The sequence below is a fragment of the Capsaspora owczarzaki genome (assembly GCF_000151315.2).
Source record: "Capsaspora owczarzaki ATCC 30864 unplaced genomic scaffold supercont2.3, whole genome shotgun sequence".
In the NCBI taxonomy this organism is placed as follows: domain Eukaryota; class Filasterea; order Ministeriida; family Capsasporidae; genus Capsaspora; species Capsaspora owczarzaki.
The window spans coordinates 237,878-248,231 of record NW_011887294.1 but is presented as its reverse complement, the minus strand read 5'-3'; the positions used below and the strand labels follow the sequence as shown (position 1 = coordinate 248,231).

At 53.9% G+C, this 10,354-nt stretch overlaps 5 protein-coding genes across 5 annotated transcripts; 2 read left to right on the top strand and 3 right to left on the bottom strand.

Annotated features, from left to right (window-relative positions):
* Positions 1 to 19: 19 nt before the first annotated feature.
* CAOG_02080 (hypothetical protein) lies at positions 20 to 1,526 on the bottom strand (the record flags this gene model as incomplete). The annotated part of the gene is made up of 2 exons (XM_004348780.2): positions 261 to 1,526; positions 20 to 138 (listed from the first exon to the last, which is right to left on the bottom strand). Exons 1-2 carry the CDS (start codon positions 1,462 to 1,464, stop codon positions 20 to 22), a joined length of 1,323 nt encoding a protein of 440 aa, XP_004348830.1. The 5' UTR covers positions 1,465 to 1,526.
* A 185-nt stretch (positions 1,527 to 1,711) lies between these two features.
* On the bottom strand, positions 1,712 to 4,735 carry CAOG_02079 (hypothetical protein). The gene is made up of 2 exons (XM_004348779.2): positions 3,894 to 4,735; positions 1,712 to 3,789 (listed from the first exon to the last, which is right to left on the bottom strand). Exons 1-2 carry the CDS (start codon positions 4,635 to 4,637, stop codon positions 1,894 to 1,896), a joined length of 2,640 nt encoding a protein of 879 aa, XP_004348829.1. The 5' UTR covers positions 4,638 to 4,735; the 3' UTR covers positions 1,712 to 1,893.
* Positions 4,736 to 5,048: 313 nt separating this feature from the next.
* CAOG_02078 (hypothetical protein) lies at positions 5,049 to 7,453 on the top strand. Its single transcript, XM_004348778.2, has 5 exons — positions 5,049 to 5,242; positions 5,740 to 5,973; positions 6,114 to 6,604; positions 6,741 to 7,116; positions 7,244 to 7,453. The coding sequence occupies exons 1-5, from the start codon at positions 5,104 to 5,106 to the stop codon at positions 7,330 to 7,332; spliced, it is 1,329 nt and encodes a 442-aa protein (XP_004348828.2). The 5' UTR covers positions 5,049 to 5,103; the 3' UTR covers positions 7,333 to 7,453.
* On the bottom strand, positions 7,377 to 8,954 carry CAOG_02077 (hypothetical protein). Its single transcript, XM_004348777.2, has 7 exons — positions 8,893 to 8,954; positions 8,614 to 8,650; positions 8,418 to 8,503; positions 8,227 to 8,322; positions 7,942 to 8,062; positions 7,715 to 7,848; positions 7,377 to 7,610 (listed from the first exon to the last, which is right to left on the bottom strand). The coding sequence occupies exons 1-7, from the start codon at positions 8,920 to 8,922 to the stop codon at positions 7,521 to 7,523; spliced, it is 594 nt and encodes a 197-aa protein (XP_004348827.1). The 5' UTR covers positions 8,923 to 8,954; the 3' UTR covers positions 7,377 to 7,520.
* Positions 8,955 to 9,023: 69 nt separating this feature from the next.
* CAOG_02076 (peptidyl-prolyl cis-trans isomerase-like 3) lies at positions 9,024 to 10,307 on the top strand (the record flags this gene model as incomplete). Its single annotated transcript, XM_004348776.2, has 6 exons — positions 9,024 to 9,086; positions 9,164 to 9,238; positions 9,493 to 9,545; positions 9,647 to 9,755; positions 9,850 to 9,968; positions 10,090 to 10,307. The coding sequence occupies 6 exons, from the start codon at positions 9,024 to 9,026 to the stop codon at positions 10,211 to 10,213; spliced, it is 543 nt and encodes a 180-aa protein (XP_004348826.2). The 3' UTR covers positions 10,214 to 10,307.
* Between the last annotated feature and the right edge of the window lie 47 nt (positions 10,308 to 10,354).

Sequence of the window (10,354 nt, the reverse complement as noted above, 5' to 3'; positions counted from 1 at the left end):
TCCCCCCCCCCCCCCTCTATTACTCCTCCTTCTGTGGTGCGGGTTGGCACTGACGGGCGGCGAAATCGGCGTCGCAAAGGCAGCGGACGGATCGTACAACGCGTGCTTTGATGGCGGCGGCGAGGGTGACGCGGGCGGCTGGGTGGCACACGAAGCCGCGTGGAGGTGGCGCCAAATTTCCCCCACATGCGAGCAGCCATGTGCGGGGAGGCCAGCCCCGCTCGCTCCGTGCGCCTGCGCCGCCGCGTGGAAGGACGCACCGGCACCGTGGTGATGCACCGCGGTCAGACTGGGCGCCGATGTCGGCATCGGGGCGTGGGCAAACACTGCCTCAGCGGTCGCAGCCATCATTTCGGTTGTCGGAGCAGCAGCTGCGACGCTCGCGACCACCGACGATGTCACTGGCGCTGCGTAGGACGTCGGCAGCTCGATCGCATGGTCGCCCAGAATGAGCGGCGTGGTCGCCACGGTCGTCGTCGTCGTCGTCGTCGTCAGGGTAAAGGCAGCAATCGGCTTGGCCAAAACAAAAGAGGCGGTCGAGCCGTGACCAGCCTGCTTTACGTCCGTCATCGTTGTTGCTGCTGTGGTTGCATTGAAGGCAGCAGCAGCAGCAGCAGCAGCAGCAGTGGGCTTGTAACCATGCTCATCGGTGGGCTCAGTGTCAAGAGTCGGGTCTGCGCTGGGCTTGTTCGAGGCGACGTCCGTGTCATCAACCTCCGAGGCGTTCGTCGATGATGAAGACGGGAACGAGCCGACTTGAAGCAAGCAGAGCCGCGGTCGACAAGCACCGCCACCACCACCACCAGCAGCACCACCAGCGGTAGCTGACAGTGCACTCACTTGGTCGTCGTGCTCTTCGCGCTGCGGTGGAAGCGTCATCGTCGTTGGCAGGTTCTTTGGGCTGTGATTCTTTGTGTTTTTTGCGCCATGTTGCGTGGGAAACGAGTATCCGACTGCTGCCTCATCTGCGACGAGCTGCTCGTTGCTCATCACAGCCGAGACGTGCTCGTAGTGACTGTTGCTGCTGCCCAGACTCGGGTTGGGCGGCAGGGTGGCATGGGCTGAGGCGGTGGCGTCGTCGCTGTGTGAGCAGAGCGATGTGTTGCTGCTGTGAATGCTTCCATCACGCCCTAGCGCCCCAGCACTGCCGCTCTCCGTGCGCCCAGTCGCTCCGCGCAGCCGTGAAAATGGGTGTACCGATGCAGTCACCCCGCTGGTGCAAGCAGAGGCGCTACCTCGCAGGGCATCACCACCACTGCTGTTGCTGCTGCTGCTGCTGGCTTGCTGACCCGGTTCGTTGCTGCAAACCATGGCCGACTCGGGCGTCGACTCGCAGCGCTGCAGCAGCGCCTGGAGATCGCGCGTCGTGGTGCTCGATCGCATGCCCTCGCCGATGCAGGTGGTGCTGTGGCTCACGTGGAGGAGCAGACCGCCGCTCAGATGGTTGCTTCGGCGCAGCGCCATTCGGACAACGAGGCTTTTTCCAAAAAAGCACGCTTTTTGCTAACTTTGCTAGTAAGCTAAGGCATTGAAGAGTGCGGCCTCGTCTAGCAGAGATTGCATGTGGTCGTAGGATGGTGCTATTTTCTTTGGATTTATTGATTGTTGTGCGCATTGGAGTCTGGCGCTGAAGGGGGCGTCAGGAGCAGGCACGCATAGAAAATGAGAAAAAAAAACAAGGCATCAAAAAAAAAAAAAAAAAAAAAAAAAGGCGCGAACTATTCAAAACGACGAATCCATTTTTGGTGCTGCCAAAGTCATTGTCAATGGAGGCCTACGCTCCCATGCTCGTGATCATAAAGCAGCCTATTGAAGCCTATTGAATGTAGTCAGCAAGCGTGGGGTTGTTTGCCAGAATGGATGCAGCGTCGTTGATTTGTTGCAGAATTCGGTTCAAAGCGTAACAACCTCGACAAGACCAAGCACAACAAATAACCGCACGAGCTGGACTTGCTCCTGGCGATACTCGTTCAAGAGCATTGCTTCGCGGGGGATGGGAACATCGGAAATGCGGAATTGGCGAAGCGTTTCAGATTCGAGACTGGGTGGCGGCACGTCAATGTCCAGCATTACCATTTGCTCTTGATGGCGGATGCGGGCATCGTACTCGAGATGGACTGTGGACAGCGAGGTGCGGGAGAGAACAAACTGCATTGCAAACAGCAATCGTCGAGCAACGGGGATGGCAAGGCCGTTGAAGACAAAGGCCGCCTCCGGGATGGGGTCGCGGTACAGCACGGGAGGTAGCAGCAATGGGTGCAATAGCGGGTGAATGGTGTTTCGGGTGGCATTCAAGAGTTCTCGAAGCGAATCGGACAGCCCGCCCCGAGCTTCAATGTACTGCAGTTGGCCCTCAGTCTTTGGCACGGCTCGCACAAGCGTTGATTCGGTCAGCTGTTCACGAATCAAATCCAGCTGGTCGAATGCGGGCGCAGAGGCCGGGCGCGACTCGGTCTCGTGCGAGGTGATGAGCGAAGACAAGGCGTTGCTCACGACCAGCCACTCACTCGAGCCATAGGCTGGCAGACCTGCAACGTCAAACGGACGTTCCATGTGCTGGTCCTCGGATAAGACAGTCTGCATGTCTTCCCAGTGTGACAGCACGCCATTGTTCAGCATCCGCCATCGATGCCAATCCGGCGGCACGGGGCCGGTTGGGGGCAGTGGAAGGGCCGGCGCATCAATGCGACCGCGCTTGTCTTGCTTTCGAGCCTCGCGTCGAATGCTCAGCTGCTGCTGCTCGACCAGGGCACGCCGCTGGGTAAAGACTTGAAAATTGGCCAGAAAATCTTGCCAAGGCTTGTTTGACAGTGCCGTGGCAGCCATCCAGCCCTCATCGTGCAAAAAGACGTCAAGCATTGTGGGATGAAAAGGCAGGAGCGCACGAGGAGGCGACCCTTGCGGCTGGATGTGCATGGGTGTCAACACATCGAGCGACGCCAGCTTCTGGGCGGCGTCCGCGACCAACGGATCGTCCCACACACCGGGGCTCCACGCGCTGGGCCAGTTCATGGAAAAGGTTTCGAGCAGCAGCTCCAAGCTCCGAGACAGACTGGTTTTGACGCTGCCATGCGTGCTGTCGACGACTGGCGACTGTGCGAGAATGCGCACCAACTCTCGCACCGTCTGAAATGTGGCTCCGGAAACAACCGTGTGATGGCCTCCCCAGCAGCCCAGCCGCAGACTTTGGCGGAAGCGGCCGTCCGCGGCGGTGCTGCGGTCGATCAGGGTGTGCAAATAGTCTTCTCGCACCTTCTGCTGCGAGACATCGGCGAGCACCGCTTTGGACAGGGGCGAGTGCGAGTTGGTATGCGCTGCAAAATACACGACCGAGTGCATGAGGTCTCGCATTGTCGAGCCTGAAGGATTGAGGCGCACGGTCAGATGAAAGTCTTGGTCGTCTGCCAGCGACTCGACGTCGTAAATCCAACCGCGAGGCACATGAAGCAAATCACCCGCTTGCAAGACCACCTGGTGCTCTGGCGCATCCAGCTCGACGCGCTTGAATGTCTGTCGGCGAGCCAGCTCTTTGGCTGCGAGTGGGTAGGCCATTTCTTGGCGGTACAGCCGCCAAGAGCTCTTCCCTTCCATCTGAAGAATGATGAGGTTGTCGACATCGTACCGAGGAGCGGAGGCACGTGCAGCGCGCGGAGCCAAGTGAGCAAAGCCCGAGACTCGCGTCCCGGTCAACCCGCCGAGGTAGTGCAACAGGCGGTCGACCTTTCGAATAAAGTGGGATTGCAAGTCAATCACGAGCGGCGCGCCCGAAGCGTAGGTAGCGTGTGGTTCCTGAGATGGTGCATCGAGGGTTGGAAGTGAGCTGAGACACTGCAGCAAAACCAATAAAAACCACCAATAATTTAAGAATCGTTGTGTGAGTGGTTTTTTTTTACCTGTGAGGATGCTTGCTGACTGGTCGGTCCAGTCTGTCGCAGCGAGGCAAACCACAGGGGATGGTCAATGTCGTCGCGGGAGAGCAGATCGGCGTAATAGTCGTGCACTGGGACAGCGGGTGAGCCGTCCGGACAGACTGGCAATGGAGGGTGTCTGTTTGCCTCATTGTCGGAATACTTGTCGCGCTCGTGGTTTGCGCGAGAGTGCTCGGCATCGCTTGTATCGGTCTTGGCAGTGGATCTTGAGTCTCGGATGACGAAACGCGGCTCATCCGCAGCATTCGCATCACCAGAATCGGACTCTGGATGGCAATCAACAGTGGGATTGGGCGGCGAGTCGGGTGCCGCGGAATTGGCGGACTTGCTGGCTGACGGCCGCTCCAGACCAAGGCGGAGTCCAGTGCGAGCATCGACATGGCGGCATCGGTGGACGACGAGCGGCGAGTGGTCCCAGTAGTTGTCGAGGAAGGCGCGGGTTGAGACTGGGTGCAGCAGGTACTCGAACAGCTCGGCGGACGTCCCCCCGACGCTGCCCGCATAGCCGTCGTCGCCAGCATCAAAGCCCAGGACTGTCTCGCGGCCACTCCCGTCGAGCGAGCCGGCGTCCCAGTCGATCACTTGTTCAGCAGCACCATCGCTCTCTGCTGTGATTGCCCACGCAATCTGGCTCGTCACCGCAACACTGATCAGCAGCAGCAGCAGCGCCACCAACAGAAGCAGCCGCGCATTGCTTGCTTGGCGCATTTTGGCTCTTTTCGTTTGAATGACTTGACTGTGGTGGTTGGAATGAAGAGCGCAAAGGGGGAAGTGGGGGAATGGATTTGATTGGACTTTGACTGCAATTGGGGACTGCTGCTGCTGAGGATCCGGGTACTTTTTGGTATCCCACTCGAACGTCGTGTAGCTCGTTGCCCATCCCGAGTCAATGTCATAGCCACCTATTGAAAGAGAGCAGCGACGTGACAAAAAAAAAAGCAAACAAACAAAACAAAGAAATTTCAGCCAGTTTGCAAACAGCATGTTATTGTGTAGAGCTGATCGGTTATTCTCAGACTTTGTGTTTGTTTTGTTGTTTCCCATTCCTTTTTTTTTTTTTTCTTCTTTTTTTTTTCTTTTTTTTTCCTTTTTTTTTTTTTTTTTTTTTTTTTTTTTTTTTTTTTTTTTTTTTTTTTTGTTTCTGTGCCTCTGCATTGCATTGCATTTGGGGGGAATGATGAGGTCCTGGCGTCTGCTGGTCGTCGCTCTGACGGTCGCTGCGACTGTGACTACCGTGGTTCAGCATTGCGACGCTGCTGCCGGCATCCGCTTTGCCCACTTTGGCATGGACGACGCCAACACGCCGCTGCCCAGTTGAGTACCAGCGTCGGTCGGTCGGGGAGCGATGATTGCCAGCGCTCTTGACGTCCACCCCCGCCTTCCACCTTCTACCTTCCGCCGAGCTTGATGACGAAGCAGAGTATCGCGCCAAGTAGCTCCCATTGAATGGAGGCTGAGATGGGGGCCCCAGCTGTTGAAGCAGCGAGGCAAACCGCAGTGAAAATCCGCTCCAATTTAAAAACTCAATCCACATTGGAATAGAGTCAGGTCACCATGTCGGGTCACCTCGCTTGACGTGGAGAAGACAAGAGCAGTGCATTCATCATTGGAAAGTATGGGGGGGGGGGAAATGAGTATGAGGGAAGGAAGGACCAATACCAATGGACTTGAATGAACAATCACAAAAGTCTCAGAAAGCCTCAGAAAGTGTCATAACAGCAAGATGAACGAGAGAGAGAGAGACTAACAATTCCTGATACAATTGCGCCGCACACTCTGGGTTTTTTTTTTTTTTTTTTTGCACACACAGAATTATCGTTGCGCTCGGCCAACCTCGACGAGTTTATCGCGTACAACATCTCGTTCGGAACGGCATACCCGAGCACTGGCTACAATGAGCTTCCTGTGGGCGTGCATGACATGCGCCTCATGATTTGGAATCAGGCCTCTGGGCAGGATATCGAGATTGGCTCGACCTCCATCACGGTCCAGGACCAAAACTCGTACACGATCTTTTGCACTGGCATTTACAAGTTCCTCATGGGTGAGTGCAAGGATGAGTGCTGCGTCATTGCATACCATTTGCGATTGCCATTGCTTGCAACGACCGATACAGTCAACAACGCCAATGCCTTCGTTCTCACTCGTATTCGTCATTCGCCATCTCTCACCGCAAAATCACAGCCCTCCCGGATGCAAGCCCGTCTCTCACAGAGATTACACACACTGCTTTCCTCTCTGCCGATGCGGTCAATGCGCAGCTGCTGCTGAACGGCGCAATCCCGTACGTTCCGTCCACCGCGCACATGTACATGTCCTTCGGCTACTACCCGGCCGTCAGCGGCCAATCAAAGTGGATGTACATGTCGTACTGGACCGACTACCCTTCAGGAGACTACAACACTGTCCCCGCATGGAACGCGTCCGCCATTCATGTTGTCGGACCTCTGACCCCCGCCGTATCTGGCGACCCGAACTCGCCCGACAAGTCTTTCGTCACGACTGCTCCGTTGGCCAGCATCGCACAGCCCTCCAACTCTACCGCCTCCGAATGTGTGCGCTCATCGCAGTGTGGGTATGCCTATCTGCCCGATTCGCGGCTAGCGACTCAGTCTCTTGACAGCGAGCAGTACTACGCCGAGGTGCTGTCCTTCAGCAATGTCGACGTGACTCGGGTGAGTGACTATTGCATTATTCATGATGCGATTCGTTTGCAGCGGTTTGTTGTGCGCAGTGCTGACTTGTTTTTTTTTTTTTCCTTCTGATTTTTGTTCTTTGATTTTTTTTCTGGCTTTTTTTTTTTTGCCGTAGGACAATGTCGCCATTCGTGGATTCGTCACCAAGTCGCAATGCATCCAGCTCATCCCGGATCACCGAACTCTCACATCCGGCGGCCGCGCAGTCATTCGGTTTGCGCACTTGGCGACGGATCTGGGTCCATTGTCCGTCTACTTGAACTCGGCGTCCGGCACGCCGTTGATTGCGCGAGTCGATCGTTTCCAAGTCTACGAGTCGTCCGCGATCGTCGGCACCTACTCTGTGGTTGTGACGCGGTTCGGATCGCTTCAGCCCCTGAACGTGACCGGCCGGATTGAGCATTCCTTCTTTTTCGGCGCCAACGGCGAGTACACCATTTCGTTATTCCGACCCAACCAGCACAGCCTTGATTCTCGCATTCTGACTGGCGGTATGTATGATTCTGCGGGCTGTTCAGTGATTGTTTTTGTGCTTGTTGGGTTTGCTGACCTTTTCTCTCCACGCACCCCCGCCCCCGTCAACCCTCCTCCATGACACTTTGATTGACCAAACCATAGTTCAAGGCACAAACGGTGCGGCCACGGCATCCGTGAGCGTCTACTTGTTAGCTGCCAGTTTCGTTCTTGCGATTCTTCCGTTCTGGTGATTTTGTTGCAATTTGTGTTTAGAGATTGTTGTTTCCATAGCTGATGATGATGTTGTTATTATCTGGTGATTTACTTTGTGTTTTTATGGCTTTGTTAAGAAAATGAAATGAAATGCTACGATTTTAACTTGGGGGGCAGAAGCACCCAAAAAAAACTGTACAAGAAAAACAAACTTGTCTGAACTCCATCACGTCCATAATGGGCCTGGTTTGGAGTCCAAGACGACTCGCTTGATCATATCGAAGCCCCACGATTCTTGGACCGTTGGCAGGATGATCTGTGCACCAAAGGCGGGAGCAAACGCAAACGTGACCTCAGTATTGCATTTTTCCCCATCGACGGAACAGAACGATCAACAGCTTCCCCTCTCTTCAACTCTACCTCGAACGGAAATGGGACGGATGTGTCGTTCTTGACAACGGGGATGTGGTCTTGCTTGGAATTGCAAATGAAAATGATGGTCGAGACGTGGCGGTGAATTTCGCTTGTCAATGCTGACGAGTACGAAGCCCGTTCTGCAAAAACAGGTATGCCAGTACAGCAGCATTGTGAATGACTGTTAATGCAGGGGCACGAGCGAGGGAGCCTTTCAGCCCCAAACTACTTACCGGCTTCGCTTAGAAACGGTCGCTGCGTGACAATCACATTCCATTGCTCCCAGTTTACAGGTTCGTCTTTGAAATTGAACAGAGTCTTTTTCCGTTGTATCTCGTAAAAGGAGAGCGACAGCTGCAGAGAGAGTTGGAAACAAAAGGGAAAGTTTGATCGCGAGGGGTCGGTTAAGAAGTGCGGCGTCAAAAAAATGCCAAATGCCCAGACTCAGCACCCACCGTCTCCACAACTACACTTTGAGTCAGTACATTGTCGAAACGCATCACGGAATCAAACTTTACCTGAGATCGCGACGAGCCACTTGTTTCAAACATTTTGGCAAACTGCGCCACTTTCTCGTTGACGGTGGCTGCCACCTCCTCGGAATCCACGCGCACCTGGATTTCCACAGGCGTCAGGATACGTTGCATACTGTTCAAAATTCGCGATGTCTTGCACAGTGCACGCTCAAAAACTCGGCAATCAAACATACGTAGGTCAAATCGAGGGATTCGCACTCGACGTCGACCGGACGCGCGCGGCCAAACTCGCGATGAAACAGGATGGTATGCAAGAGAGCTGTCGTTCGGTTTCAGAAATGGGAAGGGGAACAGTTGATGCCAGCAGGAAGCTGAATGAGGCGTTGAAAACCAACTGATGACAGCGCTGGAACAAGTGTTTTTCGTTACCCGAGACAGCCTCGCGCGTCTGTGACGGATCTGTGGTCTGTGGTTGCAAACAAGGACAGAGTTTGTTGAGCAAATGAAACGTCAGGGTGTTCGGTTTGCAAGGTGGATTGAATGAGAATCCAGCTCTCAATGCAAACTTCAGCCAAAATTTCGCATTGCATGCCGCTCTCTCGTCCTCATCCACACATCGCATCAGATGCAGCCCATGAGCAGAACAGTTGCAGCACAGTTGCAGCACAGTTGCAGCATCCACCAACCAAAAAAAAAAAGAGCTCTTACGATGGCGAGCGAATGCACTTCGAAATTCATCCAAAAAGCTCAAGCAAACTTGATCAAAAGCGGGACTGATTCTCTGAGCGTCTGAGACTTTTTTTTAAAAAAAAAAAAACACGACTCGGCATCTCAATTCCATGTCATTGCAGTTTCGAGACTCAGTCAGTCATTGTGTTGCTTTTCGCTCTTGGTATTCAATGGTAAAGCGCCTCAATGCAAAACGCAGTCAACAAAACGGCAGTCACTCATCTCGAGCTTGTACTTTGCTGCTTGGCAGTCTGTCACACTGTACACGGATCTCGGCGAGTTCAAGATCGAGCTGTTCTGCGACCAAGCGCCCAAGGCCTGCGAGGTGAGTGGGATGGACGAGAGCGAGAAGGTCGTTCTGATGTCGATCGCGTAGAGGCGAGCATACTTGCCCAGTCCCCCCTGCCATCCGACCCAGCGCCATTGTGATTTCCAACAAAGTGATTGGGAGCATTATGGTGAAAGTGGCGGATGATGGTTGGGAGGGGGGGGGAACAAGCGAGAAAACGACAGCAACATGAACTCCTCATGCTCACACAAGGCTCACCACGGATGCGGGTCTGAATACTCGTTTGACAGAACTTTCTAGCCCTGTGCGCAAGTGGATATTATAACGGCTGCACGTTTCACCGGTAAGGGATTTTGTTGTTACGTTGGTTTGTTTTTTTCAAGCTTGCTTTTTGGCGACCTTCATCGCATAAACCTTCCCTGATTCTTTGGATGCAATGAACAGAAATATCAAGGGCTTTGTATTGCAAACGGGCGATCCGACCAATACCGGAAAAGGCGGCACGAGCATCTGGAACCGAAAGTTTGAAGACGAGTTTGTGGATACATTGAAGGTGAGTTTATTCGTCTCAGTGTGTGTGCACCTGCGCATTGCTGTGTATGCTCAAAGCACACTCATTGGTGCAATGTCTTCTCTTGCTCACACAGCACAACGCGCGAGGAATCGTGTCCATGGCCACCAACGCACCCGACTCGAACGGCTCGCAGTTTTTCATTACCTATGCAAAGCAGCCCCATCTAGACAACAAGTGCACTGTTTTTGGGAGGTAATTGGCAGTGTTTGTCAATTTGTTTTCGTTGCCGACAATCCGCGATTTGCATGATGACGGTTTGTTTTGTTTGCCCCTGACTCGCCCCTGCCCGCGCGTTACTCTTTGTTCGTGACAGAGTGATTCATGGTCTCGAGACGCTGGATCACTTTGAGAAGGCTCCTGTTGACGAGAAGCACCGCATGACCTTCCCAGCGCAAATCCGGCGCGTTGCCATCCACGCAAATCCCTATGCGAATTGATTGCTTCTTGTTTCTGAGTTTGTTTCATAATAATCCATGCATTTAAGCCAGAAGGTTGTCCGGCGCTTCTTCCTTACTCTGATTCTGACGCTGATTCATTTTGTTGATGGTTGTTGTTATGACCATAAATGGTTTTTCTTT

Excerpts from the sequence above, each read along its gene's own strand:
- CAOG_02079 (XM_004348779.2), bottom strand. The coding sequence starts at position 4,637 with ATGCGCCAAGCAAGCAATGCGCGGCTGCTTCTGTTGGTGGCGCTGCTG. Across the intron at positions 3,790-3,893 it reads GTCAGCAAGCATCCTCACAG|GAACCACACGCTACCTACGC; the intron begins GTAAAAAAAAAC and ends GCACCATCTCAG.
- CAOG_02078 (XM_004348778.2), top strand. The coding sequence starts at position 5,104 with ATGATGAGGTCCTGGCGTCTGCTGGTCGTCGCTCTGACGGTCGCTGCG. Across the intron at positions 6,605-6,740 it reads GCAATGTCGACGTGACTCGG|GACAATGTCGCCATTCGTGG; the intron begins GTGAGTGACTAT and ends TTTTTGCCGTAG. Across the intron at positions 7,117-7,243 it reads TTCTCGCATTCTGACTGGCG|TTCAAGGCACAAACGGTGCG; the intron begins GTATGTATGATT and ends ACCAAACCATAG.
- CAOG_02077 (XM_004348777.2), bottom strand. The coding sequence starts at position 8,922 with ATGAATTTCGAAGTGCATTCGCTCGCCATC. Across the intron at positions 8,063-8,226 it reads GTGGCTCGTCGCGATCTCAG|CTGTCGCTCTCCTTTTACGA; the intron begins GTAAAGTTTGAT and ends CTCTCTCTGCAG. Across the intron at positions 7,611-7,714 it reads CCGTCCCATTTCCGTTCGAG|ATCATCCTGCCAACGGTCCA; the intron begins GTAGAGTTGAAG and ends TTTGGTGCACAG.